Genomic DNA, 24,343 nt, shown 5'->3' with positions numbered 1-24,343 from the left:
TTTATTGCTACATTGCCTTGTTTGGTTCGAGTTCCTTTGTTGCTTTTATACCGATGTTTGTATATATGCCGGTGTATATAACTATATATAAATATATACATTATTATTTGTGTATATACTGGTATTTATACTTTCAGATTGTTTTCAGTTTGCAACTTATAGCTGCGTTTTAGCAAAGTAAACTCCTAATTGAGGAATTGTAGATGGTTTTACTACATACTCATTGTAAAAATGTTCAATGACATGCTGTGTTTTTGTCTACTCCGCCACTACCGGCAATAAACCTGATCCTATAAAGTAGCAAGTAATGATGAATGTGCATCGAACATTACTTAGGTTGGGCTGTGGGTCGCTTGTCCTTCAGTGGCCGGACCACGATGTTTGTGACAAGGATATCTTTGCCACATGGTAGTACCGTGTTGATTGAAAGTCAGATCTGATCATATTGGTTTTGATAACTTTCCAAACAATAGGCCTAAATTATTCGTTTTGCTTAAGGTTTAGAGACAAATTATCTTCTAATTATTCTCTCAACTGACCTGGCTGCGTATATCAGCTTGTAATTATTGCAGCAGGACTTACAAATTGCTCTACTCGAGTCAAGACCTCTTTTCAATTTCTTTAAGTTTCTGTAGCTATTCACCAGCGCCAACAAGCGTAACATTTTGAAACAAGGTTTTGGTTGGGAAAATCACAATTTGTGTTTGAACTAATTGAATCATTGCAATCCATATGAAAGCTTCAAAAGCTCGTGATGTTACAAATTGTTCTTTTTCGTGTAGGCTACCAGCATGTCTGTTCGAGGCTTTATTTTTTTCTAAACAAGTAAACAGAATTTTCTGAACAGATTTGCTAACTTTTCCTTCTAGCAGATTGTTACCTAAGATTAAATTCTATAATCTCCTCATCATCATCATGAAAAAACAACGGCAGGGAACTAAAAGAACCAACATGATACACGACGAAGATATCATTGAAGGAAACTACAAATTGTTTGGAATTCTCAATATCCGAGCCCTCCAATTTCTCAACAGCCCGAAGGGATACTTATGGTTCCATTGTTTATTTGCCATCTTTGCAAGTAAGTCTTTCAGGTTCAGTTATTGTAGTTTTGTTAAATGATAAATTTGTGTTTTGCATATGAAGTGAGATATTCATACAAACTTGCATAAAAGCATTGCATTGTAAACCACTTGCTTTGGTCTGTTTATGCCATTTTCATAGTCGTAGGCTAACGCTGTTGTCAAATACAGAAAATACACTATCTTTAAATAAGTCAAAATTAATTTAATAAACCAAGCCTAACTGACAGAGTAAGTACCACAAGAAACATTTGTGAAATGTTACAAATCATGCTGAAGAAACATATAGAGATTGTTAAACAATATCAAATATTATTTTTTTCATCAATAGATTTTCAAAAAGATTAAGCCATTTTCTAAAAAAACACAAATGTGCACAAAGATCTAGGCTTTTCTCAATTTTGAAATGTTTAATTCTCTAATTTTATTCAATCGTTCTGGCTTAGACACTGGAAGTTCCGCTTCGTGTTCACGCCAGTTTGGTTTGACATTAGGTTTTATTTATTGTCGCTTCACAACTGCTAAGATCTTGTAGCGACGGGGCTCGTTTTTAATTTCACATCAGGTTTACTATGTTGTCACATTATTACCCGACTTATTCTCACTGCGCTATGCAAGAAAGAACACTATCGGTACAGTTTTTAAATTCTTTGGTTTGACACCACCTCAAATCGACCTCAGATCTACCAGCACCAGAGCACCTGGTCATCTTTGGACAGAGTGTTGTGCCAAGTTTTCCAACTTATAATCCTGGCATTAAATTACCACTAATTTGTTTTGGTGGTTGTGATAAAATATCTTCTGAGCATATTGCTTATGCTGATTCCAGTATCAGTGTAGGCTATATCTTTCACCATTTTTTAATATGTATCTTGTTTATTGATATGTGCCAAATGCTTGTCTTAAAACTGAATTAGTTATGGATATGGACATTCTTGTCTGATGCAATCGCAAATAAATAATAATAATAATTAGACGCAAAGCGTTTCCGCGGTATTCTAATAATTCATTTTAGTAATAATGGACTGGAATTATGCGAAATTCTTCTTTAAATATATTTGTCTTGCAGACTCCCTGTCAAATGGCGTTGTTTCTATTAATGTGACCACAATTGAAAAACGTTTCGGTTTGACCAGTTCTGACTCAGCATTAGTTGTTGTGGGTTATGACATTGCATTTAGTGTGCTCACCGTATTCATCACCTACTTTGGAGGAAATTGTAACAGAGCAAGACTGGTAGCTATTGGGGCCGCTACGTTTGGACTTGGTGCACTCATTTACTCCATGCCTCATGTTTTGACAGGACCATATCAGTTTGGAGAAAATGAATTAAAAGGAGGTAAATCTTGTAAAAGTTGAAAAGATTACTTACAATATAGGTTGACCTACGCTCTTCAATTGGAAGTTTTGGCGCGATTAAAAATAGCAAGAGTGGTTTATTAAACCAATTACTTTGTTCACTACATGATTATCATCATCATTCGTTCAATCGATTTTGGTTCGCTGTTAAAGTTCCAGCTCATTTTTGATCCAAAAAATATATAAAGTCCTTCATTGTTTTAATTTCTTTGTTGTCGATCTTGATAGTCGTGTTATCCGCCTTTTCAGTTTTCATAATTTTTGTCTTTTACGTGTTGAGTTTTAAATCAGCCTTTTTTCTTTCCTTTTTTACTTTGAAAATTAAGTCTCTAAGATCTTGTGCGTTCTTGGTCAAAAGGGTGGTGTGCCTTAAATTATTGATAATTCTACCACTTATTTTCAATCCAATATTGGATTCATTTAACTCTGCTTTTCGTATGATCGTTTCTGTGTATATATTGAATAGAGAAAGAGATAGCTTCACGTGAGAAAGTGCCATGCGGAAATATCACTCAATATTTCATAAACGTTTGCATTCCATTCAATTCCATTCAAGTTTCATTCCAATTTAGTGTAATATAAAACAAACGAGCCGCACTCGTTCACCTGTTCAATTTATTCTACAAGCACTGAAGTATAAACCCAAATACACATATAGTTAAACAAAAAGTAGCTTCGCCCTAACAACTACAACCACTAGCTGTGAATTTTTTTTTATACAAAGATGGATTGTTGATACCACATATACAGGTATGTAATTAGCCAAATTAATCGAACAAGGTATTGCGCTTGAATAGTTTTTTTACATTAGCCCAGCTTATATTAGTTAAGACTCCTCGTGATGACATGTAAAAGTGCCTGACTTTGAGCTGACTTTGGCCCAAAAAATCCAACGCAGCTGGTTCGACTCTCTGAGTGTGCGCTAATCAATGAACAATCCACTGAGGGCTATTCTCCTTTCAGCGGCACCTAGTGAATGGAATAATTCACAAATAACAATCTGTAAGTACGAACAACTGTCAGGAACAGCCTTTCAGAGACTTTCTCAGTCCCAAGATGAAAACAGCTAACCAACCAAACAATTAGAAACAGGTTTGCCACAATCAATATGCGTAGTTTAGGCGGCAGGTTGTATTATTGTTTCAGAAGAAGTGAACTATTTTATTGTGTAATTCTGTTGTGTTGTTCCGTCAAATACTGACCTATTGTAACTTTAAGCTACACAATCTTTTGTTGTGAAATCTGCTTCTACAACATTTTGTGTATCTGAGATTCCGGAAACTTCTTTAACTTGTTGACCAGAAGAATGAGTGCTTGTGATGTAACATTATCCTAGTCTCTGGAAACTTCTGGTCCAAACAAACCTGTTATAAATAGCCGCGTCATTGGTTGCAGTTATTATTTGAGTTGTATTGAGAGTTGTGTATTATGAGGATTAGAAGTTGTAATGAAAAGTATATTGAAAACGACTGTAGAGTTCTAGCTGATATTGAATAGATTGTAAAAGTGGAAGTTATTGCCAATTGTAAAATAGCTGTTGCTAGTAGTGGTGTGTATTCATTTCGTAATCGACAAAGACGTTTGCTGTTCAGAATTTGATTTCTTTATGTGCTGGAAGTGGTGAACCATTTGTCAGTTCAAGCATTTCATCTATCACCTCACAAATAGAACTATTCGACTATTTATCTGACTGTTTAACGTTTAATATCCCTATAAACTACGTCATCAATCTTTCCAACGTCCCTTTACGTGTAATAGTTAGAAACAATCGTGACAAGGATACAGGATACCAATTGTAGATACATGCACTTGGTTTGATTAGTAAAACAGGAATGCAATGAAATAATTCTGCTGTTGTTGTAATACGTTTTCCCCATTACATGATCTCTCTTCTGCTGTAAACTAATGTGTGATAGTTTAGCTTAGTTTACACTAGAAGAGCGCAATATGTTCTTAAACTAAACACCAGGTGAACAGTCTCATTTATGTGTTTTTGAGTTACTTGCAATGCCAATTCCACGTTCGACTGTTCCTCCCCGCCCAAGGACCTGCATTACAACATGTACATTCTGATGCTTGGACAAATCTTACTGGGAGCTGGCGTGACTCCTTTGTACACATTGGGCCTTGCTTATATCGAAAACAGTGTATCCAAGCGCTCTTCAGCTATTTATATTGGTTAGTAATCTTTTTTTAAACGTTTAGTTTTGTTAAAATTTAGTCAATAACATAATCAAGTAATTAGTTTAAATTGGCGACATTTTCGCCGCCGTTAAAAAAGCATTTGTTTAGGTGAAACATTCAGATAATGCATATAGCCTAGTTATCTGAAAGCATAAGGAGTATCCCCAATTGCATTCAGATAATTAATTAAAGTTTTGAAAATTGAAATAATGTAATTGTGAACTATTCCAACAAGACTATTGAAAACCACCACAGGTAGGCCAAAGAAACCACAATAAATCAATTTAAAGTAAGCAATGCAACAGGCTCACAGCGTGAAGGTATTAAAGCCAATAAGAGTTGAAAATAAAAAAAAACTGCACAAAAAATACTAAATGTTTCTGGTAGGCTAAATAAATTAAAACTTTATTTATTTTTTACATATATCATTATTATATGGAAAAGGGATGGAGATATGACCAGAAAAACGTTAGGAAATTTTCTAAATGTGAAAAAACATTTGCATTTTTTTGAAATTTCTTTCATCTATATACGTTTTTCATCTATTTAAATGCCATACCTTGATTGCAGTTTTCATGTTCTTTGTACTCATTCTGATAAACTAAAATCAAGTTTACTGTTTGTTATCCTAATATTCTTTTGCAATTTTTTCACATTCGTACTGACATATGCTCCATTTGCTTCAGGCTTGGCGAACGGAGCATCTATATTAGGGCCTGTGCTTGGGTTTGTAGTTGGAGGAGTTTTCTTAACGAAATACTTTGTCGATTTCAACATCACCACGGAAACGTATGTTATAAACAATAAAGCTTAACAACCTTCAAATAAATTAATTTTTTAAACTTGCATAATAATATAGTTTGCTTTACTTATCCTTAAATTAAGGAGTGTCCCATACTTAAATCTAATCATCGAGAGATGAGAAGATAAGGTTTTGATTGTACTAAGCATTCATTACTAACGAGAATAGAGTAACGAGTTCCATTCACGCGTCCACTTTTCCTTCAGCAGCTACGTCCATGCAACTTATTACACTCTAGGTAGAGGTGAGCAGTGTTCTTGAACAACTAAAGCTTAAGCCGGGAGTCGAACCAGAATTACATGATTGGAAAACAAGAGTTTTTTTCGTTGCGCCACTCCACCGCTAATTTGTGCTTACTAGAGCATCTGCCTCACCTTAACACAGAAAATCCTTACATAATTGCGATAGAAAGTGCGATGGGGAAGTAAATGTCCTATCCTGACATGATTGTCGAGATTCCAACTGGCTTAACACTAACGCTGGACTCTGTCGTCCTACTGCACGCTAATGGGAAGTAGCATCTTCTTCTTGCAGGTGCAGCGCTGAGAAACAAGCGGCATTCTGTATCATCAAAGACTGCACCAACTCAGCTCTCTAGTAGCCTTCTCTGTAAACAGTGTCTGCATGGGGTTTGCAACAAGATGGACAATCGATCCAAAAGTCCCATAAGAAGATCACGACGACTGACGTGACGTGATGAATGATGTCACTGATGTCCGTAACGTAAATGCATAAAAGCAAACAATACGATTAACCAAAAGAGTCCTATGCATTTCATCAAGATATTAAACAGTCCCATTTTTGTTTCATTCCAAAACATAAAAGAATTCTTCATAAAGCACAAAATGATAAAAATTTAAACACGAAAAGATATTTTTATCATGATCTGCTGTTTCAGCTATGGTTTATCTCCATACGATCCGAGATGGGTTGGGGCTTGGTGGTTGTATCCCTTGATAGTCATGGGAGGGGTTTGGTTGGTTTTTATTCCTATATCTGGATTCCCCAAACACTTACCAGGTAATTAGGTATACAATACTTAATGTATAATGCGATGACTGTCATATATGTTTGTTCTATCACGTGCAAATGTAATTATCTTGTTTTTTTTCAACATTTTTGTATTTTGCAAAACATTTATTTGTATTACAGTAACCGTAAACAATAAATCTAATCACAGTTATGTTTTAATTTCTTTTTTCTGTTTCGAATTTCTGTTGTTAGTGTCTTTTTTGGTAGATATTTTATACTTTGATATATTATAGAGTAGCAGAGCCCAAACCCGATGACAATGTATCCAATAAGAGTAAAGGTTTTTGGGGAAGAACACCTCACAGAGTTCCGCAGAACACTGGTATCCTGTAGGACACCAATGGAAAATCATTGACTAAAAGCAAAGCCGATGTTTCAATGATATCAGTTAATAAGACTATTCCAAAATTTAACAGTAGCTACAGTAAGCGTATTTGTAATCTACAGGTCCCTGCAGCAAGTAAGGTCCATCAACCAATCAGAAGGCAAGTCATGTGACTCATGTACGTTAGAAAGTAAATTATGCGAACATTTCGCTGTCGGCAACGTTGCCTAACGGTTTCAGGGTTAGAAAAGTTGTCATATAAACGACATAGGTTCGATTCTCATCTCTACCATTACTTTGTTTTCTTTTGTAATTGCCAAACAAAGTTCAAAGCAAGAATCAACTCTCTGTTTGAGTGCTAAAAGGATCACAATAACTGCAGTCAGCTGGTTCATAGGGAAAATTGTTCTATGTTAAAGTGTCTATCCGTCAAAACACTCTATCTGCTGCAGCAACCTACAGACTACAAATACACTTGCGGTAACAGCATGCTGTGAACCAATTTCTTACTCGTCTGCTGGTGAGAACGTCGGATGTGTCAAGTAATTACCCACAATGCTTGTAAATGAATCACAGGTACACTGAAAAGCCGAAGGACACGTGTTTCAGAGGTTCATGAAAGCAACGCAGCTGTAGAGTCTAAAGGCTTCAAAACTTCATTGAAAAACCTCCCAAGGGCAATATTCAGTTTACTTCGGAACCCCACCTACTCTTTGATAACACTAGCAGCGTGCACACAGGGTCTCATGCTCTCTGGGTACGCCACTTTTCTGCCAAAGTTTTATAATGCGTTTCACTTGACTGCAGGATATGCTTCACTGCTTACAGGTGAGTTCAACTTACAAACTTTCTATTTTTAAATTCATGCGAAGGATAAACCGTTTTTTTTAACGTTTTTAGGTTAGTTGTACACTTGCTGCCATGTTGGATTTTAACCCATATCCTCCTAGCGTCAGTTTCAACTAGTGACGCAAAAATAAACAAGGATTCCAAGCAAAATCATTCAGATGAAAGTGCAGTTTTTAAGTTCATCTGATAATAAAAAAATCCAGCTAATCATTTGACCACAACTCAAAAGCTGGACTGACTCCGATCAGCATAGATATGATTCAAATCTTTTTTTTTACGCCGTCCGATAAAAGTGATGCTAGGAGGATATGAGAAACCAACTTGTATCCAACAACTCTCACTTAAGACGCTCTTTCAAATCAGAAGCTGCAACTAATAAAATGGCGTTTTCTTTCGAATCAAGGCACGGTAGCGATTCCAGCCGGAATATTAGGAAATATACTTGGAGGACTAGTTGTGTACAAATTCAAATGGACCATTCCTGGAATCTTAAAGTTTTGTGTAAGTGCATGGATAATAATTGCAGTGCTGTCTCCATGTTTTCTTCTTCATTGTGACAATATTGAAGTGGCTGGAATAACCATTCCGTACGGGTAAGTGACAGAAGTTAATTTTAGATCATTTTGAAACGCAACCTTGACATTATAAAGTAATTGCTTTAAAGAATGTACCGTATTTTTCAAAAGGAAAATAGTAGAAATTTACATCACATTTACACTTTGTATACCACCTTACAGAAAAATTTCTCACTATATGGAGTTAAGATATTGTGTAGGAATTTAGGCTACTATATTGGCAGAGATGGGCGTGATCTTGATCTTGAAGATCACTTTTTTTTGGTGATTTTGATCTTGATCTAAGATCACTTTTTTGTGTGATCTTGATCTTGAAGAACAATAAGATCAAGATCACTTTAAAATTGAAGTTTACTTACTAGATAGTGGCATTTTTTTAGAACTCGTACTGTGCTACGTAATTTGTGGCGACTACTAACATTAAGCCACTTTTAATATGATATGTTTCCAACAAATAACGATTTAAAGTCTCCATCTAATCTGGGCAGTGTTGCCATTTTAAAATTGAAAAAAAAATTTGTGTTGGTCATAATAAAGAAGACAACTTCCGTGTACTTTATGTTGATGTACTGTATAATAAAAAATGATTTAACTTTGTTCACAATTTCCATGTGTGAATTTTAAAGAAATGTTTGCTTTCTTTGACCCAATTTTAGATGTTTCAAAAGTCTAGAATGGCGGTGTTAAAAAATCTGGACTCTAGCCGACTTTGGTCATGTAAAGTGGTTTATTGCTGCAAATCAACCAGACCAAGACTTGTTTAGGGTCTGAATATGGAGCGGTTTGTCTGACCGCAAACCTCTGAACTTTTTTGATAGCAGACAACAGTATCAAGGTTGCCAGATGGGTAAATGGTGTAATAAACATTGACATAATACTTAATACAGTGAAAGTTATAAACTCCCACATGAACCTGACAAAACTTTGGTAAAAATGATGCAGTTCAAAGTTTATTTTTATTTATTTATTATAAATAAAAAGTATAAAACTAATTGCAAACTTTGCGACTTTTTCAGTAGCCTACTATACTGTAATTAACCTCAGCCTTGAGTGTGACCAGTAGCGCACCCAGAAAAAAAATTAGGGGGGGGGGGCTAATTCAGAAATGCAGGCCGAGTGAGTTGCGACAATAGTGACAGTGACGATAGGTCCCATCCCTTCGATTAATACGGTATTTAAAAGCACTTACAATCCACCGGTTGCCGATACATCAGGATTCGTTCTCTAAATCAGACCAGAAGTTGGCGAAGTGAACCCCATGTTCAGGCGCGGATCTAGGAGTTTTTCCGGGGGGGAAGGGAAAAAAAATTTAAAAATCAATTAAAAAAAAAGAAAAAGATAAAACAAATATGAACAATGATATACTACGACATATACGTTATGCTATAAAATAGACATTAAAACAGCTATTTTCATCAATTGTGAATGTTTAAAAAGTAAATTTTGCTTGAATAAAATTTGCTAAGCATGCAAAGTAAACTTGAAATCTGATTTAAAACCCTGTATACAGTGTCCATGACCAATTGGATATTTGTATGTTTGCAGGCTTATATGGTAATTGATTGAAATTATAATGAAGACTAAACAAGGTAAAGGTGAGTCCCATACTTGAATCCAAGCATCAAGAGATGAGAAGATAAGGTTCTCATTGTACTATAAGCCTTCGGCACTAACGAGAGTAGAGGGTGGCCAGTTCCTTTCTCTCGGTCGCCTTTACTTCAGCAACTACACCCACCCAATTTATTACACCCTGGGTAGAGGTGAGCGGTGTTTTGTCAACAACAAGCATAAGCCGGGGGGCGAACCAGGATTGCATGATTGGAAAGCGAGCGCCTTACCCGCTGCGCCATCCCACCGCACTAATGAAGACATAATGAAGACTAAAAACTATAAAACAGCCATTCAAGGTTTCAGATTGTTTCAACTGACGTCATTTGGTTCAACGTTGGTAGCTGAGTCAGCTTCAACAAAGGTTACTATTAAAATGTATTTGAAGTTGTATGAAAGAAAATAGCGGAGTCTGATCGATGGATAATTTCAACCATAATAATAACAAAAAATTATTTCCTCCCCCCTCTCCCGGGACAAGTTAAGTCCGCCGTGGGACTAAGGTCGGCTGTTTAGAAGCATATCAAACCATTTGGTGCGGAAACATACAATTTCAACAGTTCCTCACAAAATTTCGGGTGGGCTTGCCCCCCCATAAATCCGCGCCTGCCCATGCTACTAGCACCATCAGTAGCCTATCCTCATCCCTACGTCCATTCTCGCAACCTTCTATAGATCTCGACTTTTTTGTCATGTGTGAAAAAATAGAATTAGCTCTCCGTTTGCCAATACAAATAGCCTAAGTGCGAAAACAACAACTAGCACGAAAACAGTTTGAAACAAAACACTAATTTTGTAAACAGTAAATTTGGACGTTTTTCCTTACTTACAAAACATTCAAATTTAGTTCGTATTTTCAACTAAAGTCCCAGACGCCTTCGTCTCTCTGCTCAAATGTCGTATACAGTTTTACAGGTCCGTGTGATTCGGCATTGACGTAGCTACGGTACGTCGGTATGTCCACCAGAGATTTGACCACGAGAGTACGGGAGCATCTGAACTTTAGGGAGTTGAAGAAAAGTGCCATCAAAGACCATACTATGGAGTGTTCTTTTTGCATTGGTCGAAAATTCTCTGCTGACTCATTTAAAATTTTACGCAAAAGCAAATCTCAATTTGACACCAAAATTCACTGTTATGATAAGAAGCACTGTTAATCAAACGCTACAACCCAAATTTAAACAAACAATTATTTGCTGGAGGCGCGTCCATTCTCTTCAACATTTACTTGATGTATCACGTTCCCTGTGGTGAAAATTTTTTGTAGTTATTTATGTAGTTGCCTTTTCCTAATGTAATTTTACCTTCAAGAAATTGAAATTTATTGCATTTTTATAAATATTTTCAGATTTCTGATGAGGGCTTAAGTTAAACCGAAAACGTTCGACTGTTAAAACTATTTGTAAATATGTAAAACATATTGTTATAATGCTCAGCCCTGTTGTATTGTTGTGTCTTATTCATATCTAACCTGTAAGCAAAGGTATAAATGGGGAACACACAAAAAAATCATTTTTGGTGGTGGGTTTGGGGGGGCTTGAGCCCCCTTAGCCCCATGCTGGGTGCGCTACTGAGTGTGACGCTTCGATTCTACGCAAACTACGTCAACAACTGATTGGCCTAATAACAACAGTCACTAACTTATTACAATTCTTAGGCCAGCGATCGAGTAGTTAAAAGTTAAAGTTAGCAATACCAACTATATACCTTTACCCAGGTTGCTTATAGTAATTACTTTTTGCAACATCATTGATCAAAAACTTCATTTTTTTTAAGTACACAAAAAGTGATCTTGAAAGTGATCTTGATCTTCAAGATCACGATCTTGATCTTGATCTTCAAGATCACATAGTTTGGTGATCTTGATCTTCATTATCATCTTATTCATATTAAAAGGTAACTATGGTTTTCATGCTTGATACACGCATCGGAAAATGAGAAGAATATTGTATGAATTCTTGCTGTATTATATTCTTATTAAATTCTTATTGCATGCTATTAAGCCATGAGAACGAAACTGAGCAGGATGGTCAGTTCCATTTTCAGTGCTTAATTTACTTCAGCGATACGTCTACCCAATCTATTACACCCCGCATAGAAGTGACCGGTGGTTTTTGAACTACCAGCTTACGCGAAGAATCGAACCAAAGATTGCATCCCAGCCAGCAAGCACGTATGGGCCCCACATGGGTACCCATATGGGATGTACGGGCCCCTTGTGAGCTGCCCATATGGGACCCATACACATTGTGTCTGCGGGCATCACATTGAGCCAGTACGGGCTGCCCATATTCATTTATGGGTTTCATGTTAGTTGCTCACATTCAACCCACATATTAATGTGGGCTGCCCATATGTAACCCAGACATCTAATATGGGCTGCCTATATGGAACCCATACATCTAATATGGGCAGCCCATACGTAACCCATAAACGTAATATGGGCTGCCCATATGTAACCCATAAATCTAATATGGGCTGCCCATATGTAACCCATAAATCTAATATGGGCTGCTCATACTTATTCTTGGGTATCGCTTATGGGCTGCCCATATGAAGCCCACAGACTTACGTACAAATATGTGGGATGCCCACTTGAAACCCATGCACATTCTGAGGTTACTTGCAACCCATTTTCAATTCAGCCTGCCTGATGTCAAAGCAAAGTTAATGGCAAAGTAGTGCTTTTGTTTTGCATTTATTTTGTGTTCATTATCTCAGAATAACATAATAAAATAAAAGCTGGTACGGTACTAAAATCATGTTCAGCAAACAAACATTTTGAAAACTATACTGTCTTTTTGAATATTAAATTCTTATCGGTGCAACACTGTTTTTGCACTCTGCAATACCTGATGCAGATTTACCTGTAGATTTCCATCACGCATTGAAGCGATGATCTGATCATGAAATTTTCAACGGTTCAACAGTCAAATATTTCTGGAAACTTCCTTGGTTTCGTATTATCTGAATATACTGTCTTCATCTTCAGTGCTACAAAACATTTATAGGACTGAAGATGAAGACAGTATAGTTTTCAAAACGTTTGTTAATTGAACATGAGTTTAATATCTACATTATGGGCTCTTTATTTTTTGAAATAAAAAGTTCTCATTCGAGTTCTGTGGATGCATGTTTTCTTTTGGTTTTGTTGGCTCTATTTGCCCTGTTGAAAAGGAGCGATCTTCCTGGCGTCAGCACTACCTGACTACTCACTATAGAACAGCGTTCGAACTGAGTTCCTGCTACACTCGACTGCCGAGAAACACTCTGTTTGCCCTGTTGCCTCCTCGATCTCGAGAGCCAACCAACCACTTGCTTATGGCCTCTTCCAACATTTTTTTGTTAGTCGTTGATGTAGTTACGTTCAACTTTATGGAACCTGAAGAAATATTTGCATCAATCAATTTACAAAAAAATAACTTATTATAACATAAAATAAAGTAGAAGCAAGTGACTCAAATTCTGCATAAGTAGGTTTCGGAGAAGCAAATGTTATTAAAAATAAGTAGAATTATAATTCAAGATATACCAATGTTAAAAGGCGGAAATCAGTTTCATGGTTCAAAATATTTCAAATAAATGCAAAAAACTGAAGAAATTTTTTTTTTGAAATACAAGTTAGGAAATAGTGGACTTCATAAAGTTAATGTGCAGTATTTTATTATAACCCAAATTAATTCGAAAGACTTTGGCCAGTTTTTTACGAGCAAACCAATAGGCTTGAATGAACGAACACAACAAATTTCATCCCAAATTAGCACAAGGTTGAAACCATGAAAACCTTTATGCCAATATGCAACTTCAAATTTGACTGGAGGCTAATCTGTGAGCAGCCATAATCGCTGGTGTAAGTGATAGTTTAAGTAAATATATATTTTCTGTATGCAGTATTTTATGTGATTTTGAGCGATTGTTGCACACTTTAATGTCACAATCTCGTTAGTCGGTTATTATTCTGCAGAAGTTTAGTTCAGTATGCGATTTAAAACTTATAAAAAAATAAAAATTTAAAAAAGTGCTTGAAATCATTCCCATGGATCTTGTGTTCTTTACTATCAAAACTAGAAGCAATTGATGACCTGAATTTGAATTGAAGAACTATTTAAGTCAAAATTTTTGAGCTGATGTGTTATTCTTTTGTTGTCACTTTGACAAATAAACGAAATTGCTTTGATTTTGAATCGAAACCAACTTAAAGTATTTTTGAGAATTTTTATTTGAACTATTTGGTCAGCAACGTAGTAGCGAACCTAAAGGGACACTTGACCACGTGGCCCCAAAAATAAAAAAATCAACGTGTAATTTTTCTACGATTTTGAAAAATGTCTCACTCGCTCAATGTTATATTATTTCCATATATTAACCTGAAGCATTGGTCACACATGCACTTAACGTGGATTTTAGAACTAAAAACGTTTTATGGGTAAAAACTTTGGGTAAAAATTTTTCAAACTAAGAAAATAGTGCAATGTTCCGAAAAGAACACAACACTTACTCCACTCACCTATTCTAAGGTAGCTGAGTTTGTGGACCCTGTGGTCTTTCGCTGTCACCCTAGCACCACCACCACTTTCAATGTATTTTTTTATGTAACTATATATTAATTGATTGATGTACAGTATAGGCGATGTGTTATAGTGCTCAACCAAATAAAAAAGACTGAATCTAATATCATAATCAATTGATTTATTCTAGTATTGATATAAGTTGAAACATGACTTGTATATTATATGGGAAGATAAGAATAACTTAAACGGATTTTCAAAATTTCACAAACAATCTACAACAAACATATCATTGAAATCTTTTTGTGATCATGAAAACGATATATTTCGAAGTTAACGTCAATTTTGCACCAAGGGTTTGCAACTCAAAATTCTTTAGAAATCCAATATTGATTTAAAGAATTTGGTCAAATACAAAGTAAGGAATGAGCTGCATCTTGGGCAAAAAAAAAACAACATTATTAAGCCTAAAATACACAAAAGTGACAAATAAGGTAAAACTGGTAAACCTGTTTTGGGGGGACAAACTTGTTCATTTTCTCTTAAAAGTGTTTTAGTTTTTGAAGCTCCAGCGACTTCCAAAATTGTTTTTCTAGATCCTCTACTGCCTAACTTGTTTAATGATTTAGAACACGCGGTTTGTCTGGCCCATTTGTAACGATATAGCCATAGCCTATCAACTATTGAAACCATAGAAAATTGGTGGGTTTTTGTTCATCTATGCATCTCGTTACATTGAATATACGTTGTTTTGCTTGTTACTAGTAACATAACCATCAACTCTGAAACTGCGATTCTTCCTGCAAATTTGATGTCTTCTTGCAACGCGAATTGTTCCTGTCAAGAAGAGTTTTATACTCCAGTTTGTGGCTGGGACAACACCACCTACTTTTCCCCTTGCCATGCAGGATGTAATGTGGAAGTGCAGAAAGACGTGAGATACTTTGATAGTAGTTTTAACAACTAATAGTCGAAAGTTACTGAAATCGCAAACGAAAAGATGAATACAGCTGATGTATGGGCGTCACGAATACAAAACTTTATTTCAACATAAAGCATTAAGTGTTTCTTTGAGTAAAAATCCCTTAGAGTCTTCGACCAAAATGATTTTGCTATAGGCTACATTCTTTTGACTTACATTTGCGTTCAACGGCTGGATTATTACATTTGAGCTGAGCAGTGAACAATGACTGCAAATTTCGCAAAGAAAATATTTTTATTTTCAGGTTTATGCAAACTGCTCTTGCGTTGATGGACATTTTCCGAATGACACATATTTTGACAAAAATTATTCGGCAATTAAAGGAATTTGTTCTTTTTCTTGTAAAAATCTTAATATCTTTCTTGGAGTGATGTTTTGCATGGCTTTGTGTGGTTTGCTTAGTTTCACTCCAATGCTTGTGGCTTCATTCAGGTTGGTAGGCTAATATTTCTGTTCACATTTTTATGATGTCAATAGCATCCAAGTCAAATAATAGTTAAGCAGATAACTTTAGATTTCTCGTAAAATACTTCATTTGGTGACACAAGCATGAAAATTGGCACATATGTACCTTAGACCATGTAGATTTCAAAAGTTTAATTAACCAAACGAAAATTCAAAGCGGCGGCCCGTGACGTCAAAATTCAAAATGGCCGCCATTCCGGTCCTGGACCGACGTAGGAAAGTTTTTTTATAAGAGCAATTTAGGTGTTTTTCATCTCTTACTGTCTTGAAAATGTTTTTTGTGACATTTTTAGCCAGTGTTTATGATTTCAGATTGTACCTCTCATTAAAAATCTTCACAAAAACGGGAAAAAACCGTTTTTTAGTGCTTTTAGCAAAAAAAGGGTGGTCATATGTTACTTAAAAAATGATAGCCTCAACAAAATCCCTCGTTACTGTTCACCCTCAAATTCGGTGTATTTAAAAAGAGACAGAAGTAGGGGTCCAACTCGAAAGTCACCAGAGTAAATTTTTCGAGCAAACAGAGGTTGTATTTGTAGTAAAATCTGATTGTAGTAAAATCTAAAATCTGATATTGCGTAGATCAATGTTAGACTGTCATTCCAGCTTTAATGGAAACTTTGATTCTAAGTACATGGAATCATGTGTACCGCCTGAGGTTGCACAATTTGTATCCAGTATTTCACATGGAGCAGGCATCAAGTTACATATGGAAAATGGGACTTCAAAAGCCGATGTTGCTATAGCACAGCTCATACAATTTAACTTGTTTTTCAACTTACAATGCAGATACCACAGACATACAAAGAACAGAGAGCCTGCCTTTTCTGTTTTCCTCGGATTGTCAGTGTATTCTAAAACACGAAAAAGACAACTAATTGATACACTCTTTGAGAATGGACTCAATATCAGCTATGACAGAGTTTTAGAGATCTCAACCCAACTCGGAGAAGCAACAGTCAACAGATTTGTAAAGATAGGTGTTGTTTGCCCTCTAAAGCTCAAGTTTGATACTTTTACTGTGTCGGCAGTTGACAACATTGACCATAATCCTTCGGCGACAACAGCAACAAGCTCATTCCACGGAACAAGTATTTCACATTTTCAAAGCCAGATTGGTGGAATACCACAGAACAAACTAGAAGTTATCCGAGGTGTAAAGAAGATACCAGATTTGCCTGACTCGTACACGGTTGTCAAACCTGCATTTTTCGCTAAACAACCACTTCCACCTGCGTATGACATAAGCCCATCTTTATTCCTGATTGACAGACAGTTCAACTGGCTAGACCACGTACTTCTCACTGAAGAATATGATGACAAGGTGCAAGCAACGTATCTGTGAGGCATTCAATGCCTCACAGATACAAAATCACAAATTCGACGTCAGTTTTTCGTGCATTTCACCACTTTTGAGAGATAAAGCAGACAGTGTGTCTACAATAAAGCATGTTATGGATCAAGTCCAGCAAACTATGTCGTATCTTAATCCGTCTCAAACACCAGTCATTACAGCTGACCAACCTCTTTTTGCTCTATCTAAACAAGTGCAATGGTATTGGCCTGATGAATACGGCAACTTGGTCATCATCATAGGTGGTCTTCACATTGAAATGGCTGCATTAAAACTATTAGGTACATTTCTGAAAGGTAGTGGCTGGACAACTGCTCTTGAAGAAGCCAAGGTAGCATCATCAGGTACAGCAGAATCTTTCATTTCTGCATCCAATGTAGCAAAGACTAGACGTATCCACCATGTCACAGCGTGTAGTTTGTATGCATTGATGCGTTCTGCGAAAGAAGTGGAGACACCAGGCTGGATTTACAATGAGGTGGAATTCAAAGAATGGTGCGCCAGGAAAGCGGATGATTTTCCAATGTTCAACTACTGGTACACTGCATTCAATCTGGAACTCTCATTGCTGGGTTTTGTGGGCACTCTCCGGGAAAGAAATTTTCCAGGATACAAGGAGGCTCTGGCAATACTCCTTCCAAAATTCTTTAGTGGTGACAGAACTTACTACTCAAGGTGGCTGACCAATGACCATACACCTACTTGACATGTTGTCATTGAAAGATAAATTTCCTGATGTTTATGAGCAGTTCATGAAAGGGAAGTTTGTGATTCAGAAGACCAACAGAGAATATTCTGCGATTGCTATTGACCAAGCCCATGAACAGAATAATGCTATTATGAAAGGAGATGGAGGGATAATTGAAATCACAGAACACGAATCAGCCTTGCTACGATGGACGGTAGCAGGCCCTGAAGTCTATAGAATTATACAGGAATATGAATGTGTTTCTAAAAGTCGAGAGAAAGTATTCCTAAATCATCATGAAGCAACACCATCAGCACAGAAAGCATTTCTCAAAGACGTCATTTCTCTCACCCGAACCATTGAAGAGATGGGCAATCCCTATCTGGAGGAGTCAACTTCAGATCTGCTTACTCTTAATACGAAAAATGTCATGGAGCAAAAGGTAACAGATAAGCTAAAATACTATGATACAAAAGGTAAAAATCAGTTGGAAAACTTCACATCAGAATTAGATAAATTCTACTCACCAATTGCTCGGAACAAATTCACACTGCTTAACTCAAAAAAGACAACACGAAAAGGGAATCAGAGCACATTGAAGGGTGACTGCAGCCTTTTTTCAAAGCTCTTTATTTCATGCCAGATCCGACAAGCTGATCTGCCTGAATTTTTTAGCCATGAAAACCAACGATTCCCAGCAGCTTTAAGTTCAGGAGGTGATCTTTACCAAACACAGAAAGCAGATTTAATGGGTTGCCTAGAGAATGTGGTACCTGCACAACCTGCTTTACTGGACGATGTAGACATGATGGTGATAGATGGAGCATGTTTAGTACACTCTACTACACGAAAACATCATACGCTTGGTGAATATGACCAGAAGGACTTCGTGGAGAAAATTAAGCCATATGCCAGAGAGCACAAACGAACAGATGTTGTGTTTGGTTATAGGCAAATTGTTCGTAAGCAATTGTTCTTAAAGCAATTGTTCGTAAGCAATTGTTTGTAAAACAATTGTTCGTAAACTGTTTTTCGTAAAATGAAATCCGTAAAACAATTTTTCGTAAAGCATTTCTTCGTATACATCAAATTTTAACTGCATGCACGAAAAAATGCTTTAGGAAGAATTGTTTTACGAAGAATTAATTTTACGAACAATTGTTTTACGAACAATTGCTGACGAACAATTGCTTTACGAACAATTGCTTACGAACAATTTGTCGGACACCGTTGTGTTTGACACTTACAAGGACGGAAGCATCAAATCTCATGCTCGTATAAAGAGGGGTAATGGTAGCAGGCGGAGAGTTACTCGAGATGGAAGAGTCCCAAAGAACTGGCCAGACTTTTTGCAAAATACAGACAATAAAAAAGAACTTTATCCATTCTTAGCTGATTTCATCCAAGAATTCATGCCACCGGATGATATCGTTTACGCTTCCAAGAATGAAAAAATTGGTTACTAATAATGACAATCCCGCTTTAGTCAATTTGAGCTCAAACCAAGAAGAAGCCGATACCAAAATGTTTGTTCATTTTCATCATGGTCTCAAGTATGAAACTATACAAAAAGCAGCCATCCTGGCTAATGACATTGATGTGGTCGTTATTGGAATTGGCTTGTTTGAAAACTTGAGCAAGGATGGACTTCACAAACTTTGGATATCTTTCGGGAGAGGAAACAAAAGAAGATGGATTCCTATTCATCAGATATTTTCTGTCCTGGGTCCACAAAAATGCAAAGGGCTGTTGTTCTTTCATGCCTTCAGTGGCTGTGACTCTTGTTCAGGCATGAAAGGAAAGGGGAAGAAGTCGTTCTTTGCAACGTGGTCAGTGTATCCAGATATGACGCCAACATTTCAGAAGCTCAGTCAGTGTCCAGAGGAAATAAATGCAGAAGATTTTGCGATCCTTCAAAAATTCACGGTATATCTCTATGATAAAAGTAGCACTGATGATAAGGTAGACACTGCAAGAATGACTTTGTTTACACTTAAAAATAAACAATATAATAATATTCCACCAACAAAAGATGCGCTGAAATTGCATGCACTTCGGGCAGCATATCAGGCCGGACACATTTGGGGACGAGCTCTTGAAAGGAGACCAGAATTGCCATCTCCAAGTAACTGGGGGTGGAAATCTGGAGATGGGGGAACATGGGACATTATGTGGACAAGAAAATACCCCGTAGCCAAAGCATGTAAAGAACTAAGACGATGCAATTGTAAAAAAGAATGCAAAAGCTGTAAATGCAAAAATGCAAATTTACCATGCACTTCACTATGTTCCTGTCCTTGTGACCATGAATAGATATTATTTACATGTGAATCATTGTCATGAACATGATTTACGTACTCAGTAGTAATAACTGATAACAGAAATGTTGACTGTACATGAATTGTCTTTGTAAGAAAGTATTTTAAGTCTGTTTGGGTGGAAGTATCAAAGTTTAGACTATTCTGCACACCTGACTGTCAAATTTGTGAAACCCTTTCTCTGTCCATAGTACGTTACACACTTGTTTTTGTTGAATACCATCTTAAATCATTCATACTGTCTTAAAAGTAACATTTTCAAGGTAGTAAGAAATGAGACACATGTACATTGCTTTCATAAAGCAACTTTCCTGCGTCAGTCCAGGACCTGCATGGCGGCCATTTTGAATTTTGACGTCACTTTGAATTTTGAATTTTCGTTTGGTTAATTAAACTTTTGAAATCTACATAGTCCAAAGTACATGTGTGCCAATTTTCATGCTTGTGTCACCAAATGAAGTATTTTCAGGGTTATCTACCTCACTATAAAGCCAATTCGTGGATATGTTCACTTTTTGATGAAGTTTGGCAAAGTACCATTGAAAATATAAATGGGCAACTTGACGCGTTTGGCTTCGTGAGTTCAAAATTATGAATTTCAGTACGGTATAGAGCCGATTGATAAACTGTTTCAATCAGAATTGAATGCAGTACGAATAAAGCCAATGAAGTTGTTGACAATCAGCTACGTTTATAGCTATTCGAAAACAAATGCCGTAGCTCTTAGTCATAAATCGATGACAATATGCTGCACGTAAATGTTAAAAGTGTCATAAAAAGATCAGTTTTTTATAAACGCATTGCACTTTTATGGTAACAGAGCTATTCCAGAAGTGTTGAAACCTCTTGGTGTTGGAGTACAACTGCTTTTCGTTCGGTTGTTTGGAACAATTCCCGGTCCTAATATTTATGGGAGTCTCATCGACTCTGCCTGTCTATTGTGGAAAAAAGAACAGTGCACTGGTGATAGGGGATCATGTTGGATATACGACAACACACAAATGGGGCAAGTGTTTATGCTCACAGGTGACGAGCTTATACGTGTAGGGTATCAATTGGCTGTATATTTTATCAAAGCTTAAGATTTTTTTGAGAAATTATTAAGTAGCAAATTTGCAACGCCTTCTTCCAAAAAACATTAAGTCGAACAGACTAACTGATAGCCAACTGATCAATTTGATTATGGGAAGCTTTATCCTTGGACTTGGAAAGTTTCTTTGAGAGCTTAATGTTGGCAGTTTTGCATATTTGTAAAGGATTTGAACGCTGACAGAGGGTCGGTTACCGAGATTGACAGAAAGAAGTTTCCGATGCTTGCTGGAGAATTATTCCATTTATTATGTACCGCTGAATGGAGAGCAATCCCCAAAAATACGTTGCTCAAGCGCGCACCCCGAGAGCCAAACTAGCGCCTTTTTTGCGTCGACGCTTAACTACTGAGCTAATGAATCTTAACCAAAGAGTTTGTAGGGGTAGCCTATCAATTGACCATATTTCATATTTACTTTAAGATTTTTTTTACAGAAGTTTCTAAGTGGTGAATTTGCAATTGAATTTTCATTTTGCAATTGAAAGCGCATGTGTATTTCGCCGTTTGGAAACAAACAAAGACTGAAAGTGGAAAGCATAGGCTATTCAATAAAACGATTTGACTTCAGTTACCGCATATAACTTAGAAGAATTACCAATTGTTTAGGCTTAGGCCTACAACTGTGCAAAACAAAACGAATATTTCGACAAACTTACAAATCAAAATACATTAATTGTTTTGTTTGTTTTTATTCAAAAGTAGGTTTTTTGGAAATTTTTTATTGCTTTCTTATGAAAATGGTCAAAAATAAAAAATACTCTGAACTGTTTCAATCAAAGCAGTTTTCAATAAAATAATATTTTGTTTTCAAAGTTTTATTTTGACTTCTTCCTCTAAAAAAACAATAATGTAATAAAACAATTGGGCATACTCAAATCATTTTGAAAACCCTGCATTTAAATTCACTAAAAGATTGGTAGCCTATCTAAAAAAGAAAACGACTTAGTCTGATTACGTTTATTGCGTAGCTAAAAACTTACTTGCGTTTTATTTTTCAGCTCTGGTTGGAAATTTGATATCTGCTGCCTTTCTTGTAGTGGCGATACGTTTCCACAAGCCGGTGGTAGTGAGCGACGAGACAACCACTGTTGAAAATGCCAATCCGCAGATGGAGGAGCAGAATTAACACCAATATACGTTCAAACAAAGAAACATTCAAGACTCCTTCAAAAGCCAGCCATACAGCAATTTATGGGAACAATATTCATTTTTGTCCCAGACAGGATTGTCAGCAACTTACTCAACTGCCACTAAAACATGAAAACTTGATCTGCAAAATACCATTGTCGCCATTTCGCATGAAGGAGATTGCTCATCAACATGAGTTATCTGTTTCCATGCGTCACGGTTTTGAACTAGCTTGCCCAGTATCGCCATGTTGAATTCGGTCTATGCCTAGACGTTGTCATCCCATCGCATTTGTTGTCTGACACGTTTTCTCTTTCCGTTTTCTTTACCTTCTAATTTCATGCAGATTTTGATGACTCCGTATTTTAATCTTTTAGTATAGTCGAACAGTTTTAAACTTTTGATTTTATTGTTGCTGCAACTGGGTGTAGCTTCGTTATAGTCAATAGGTCTTTTATTTTCATGTGGTCAAGTAGCCTTTCTCTGGTCATGCTTCTCATGATGGGATTTTGAAAAGCGATAAGTTTTGATTGTTTTGGAGGACCAATTTACGTATCTTAAACTGTAGAGCACAACAGCTAAAATGTAAGTGTTGAATTTTTTTGGTTTTAGTTTGATTTGGAATCTAAACAAGCCAAATGCCCTGATAAACCCTGTCATGCCCTTGTTAAAACACAAAACATTGTTCAGATTCAAGAACAAGTTAGCTTAGTGGTTACGCGCCCGGCTCAAGATCACGCGGCGCTGGTTGGACTCTCGGGTTGTGCGCTTGAGCAACGCATTTCAGGACTGCTCTCCATTCAGCGGCACCTAGTGAATGGAATAATTCCCCGGCAACAACACTTCAACAATCGGAAAACTTCACTCTGCCAATCTCGGTAACCTGCCCTGCGTCAAGAGCCTCTACAAGTATGCGAAACTACCAGGAATAACCAATCAAGGCTTTGTCAGTCCGAGGATAAAGATTCAAAACCAACCAAAAAAAACAATAGTCACATTATTTAAATACAGAGCTTTCGCCACACAAGTGTGGCTTCATCAGTATAATCTTATTCAAATAGAATATATAATATATAAGAATATGATTCTATTTGAAAAAGATTATACTGTTGAAGCCACACTTGTGTGGCGAAAGCTCTGTCTTTAAATAAACTGATTCTTCTAATTTGGTGTGATATTGTTTACTTTATTTCAAATGTTTTGTCACACCGCGCATCCCAGTGGATCATCAGTTGAATTATAGGACAATTTGATGAAAAGTTTAGGAACGAAGTTTTGTTTTGGAATAGTCACATTAATGGCACTTTTAGCCGTTTTTACGTATTTGTTATGTTTGAAATTTGTTCATTAATTAAAGAATATTAGGATAATTCTCAGAGGATATAAATGTTGTAAAAAGGAAATTGTGAGACGTATCATAACTTGATACAAAGTTATAAAAGGCTTCCACAAGAGAGATCCAAAGTTATTATACATTACTAAATATTATTGTATATTCACATACACTGTCAAAAACATATTAGCCAATTTATAGAATTTGAAGGATATTTGGATCATTGTTGGAACTCATAAACAAAAATAAACAACATGTTTTACGCTTTGTGGGTATTTACTACACATAGTTAATATTTAGTTTGTTTACAGTGCAATAAAAAGATATAAACCTTTCTCCATTTATTATTGTCATTCTTCAGTGATGAATTGGTGTACAGCGCTTTTCCGCAGCTTTATCGAGAAATGCAGGTAATTCTTCTAAGCTTCCTTCTAGGGCTTGACTTGCCATCCAGCGACACGCAATTTGAAAAAAATCAATAAATTTATAGTTATTAGTTACAAAACAAAGCTTTGTGTTGCACATTCACCAGCATCATTGTAAAGTGATGATTTTGGTGACCTTTTGGTCCAGCTGACTTTGATGATCTTTTGGTCTTTTGCTGCCATCCTTGTTGTGCGAATTATTTGTGTTCATTGTGTTTTTGCTTTTTGTGTCTTTC

At 36.4% G+C, this 24,343-nt stretch overlaps 1 protein-coding gene across 1 annotated transcript; it reads left to right on the top strand.

Annotated features, from left to right (window-relative positions):
• Nucleotides 1–951: 951 nt before the first annotated feature.
• On the top strand, nt 952–23,357 carry LOC145780329 (solute carrier organic anion transporter family member 4C1-like). Its single transcript, XM_082592031.1, has 11 exons — nt 952–1,081; nt 2,152–2,421; nt 4,440–4,619; nt 5,312–5,414; nt 6,326–6,447; nt 7,361–7,612; nt 8,037–8,226; nt 15,090–15,258; nt 15,551–15,738; nt 20,952–21,157; nt 22,220–23,357. The coding sequence occupies exons 1-11, from the start codon at nt 952–954 to the stop codon at nt 22,345–22,347; spliced, it is 1,938 nt and encodes a 645-aa protein (XP_082448157.1). The 3' UTR covers nt 22,348–23,357.
• Nucleotides 23,358–24,343: the final 986 nt, after the last annotated feature.

Source organism: Aplidium turbinatum, chromosome 11 (genome assembly GCF_918807975.1).
Source record: "Aplidium turbinatum chromosome 11, kaAplTurb1.1, whole genome shotgun sequence".
Classification (NCBI taxonomy): Eukaryota; Metazoa; Chordata; class Ascidiacea; order Aplousobranchia; family Polyclinidae; genus Aplidium; species Aplidium turbinatum.
Note: the sequence above shows the minus strand (reverse complement) of the source record. Positions and strands in the feature narration are given on the sequence as shown.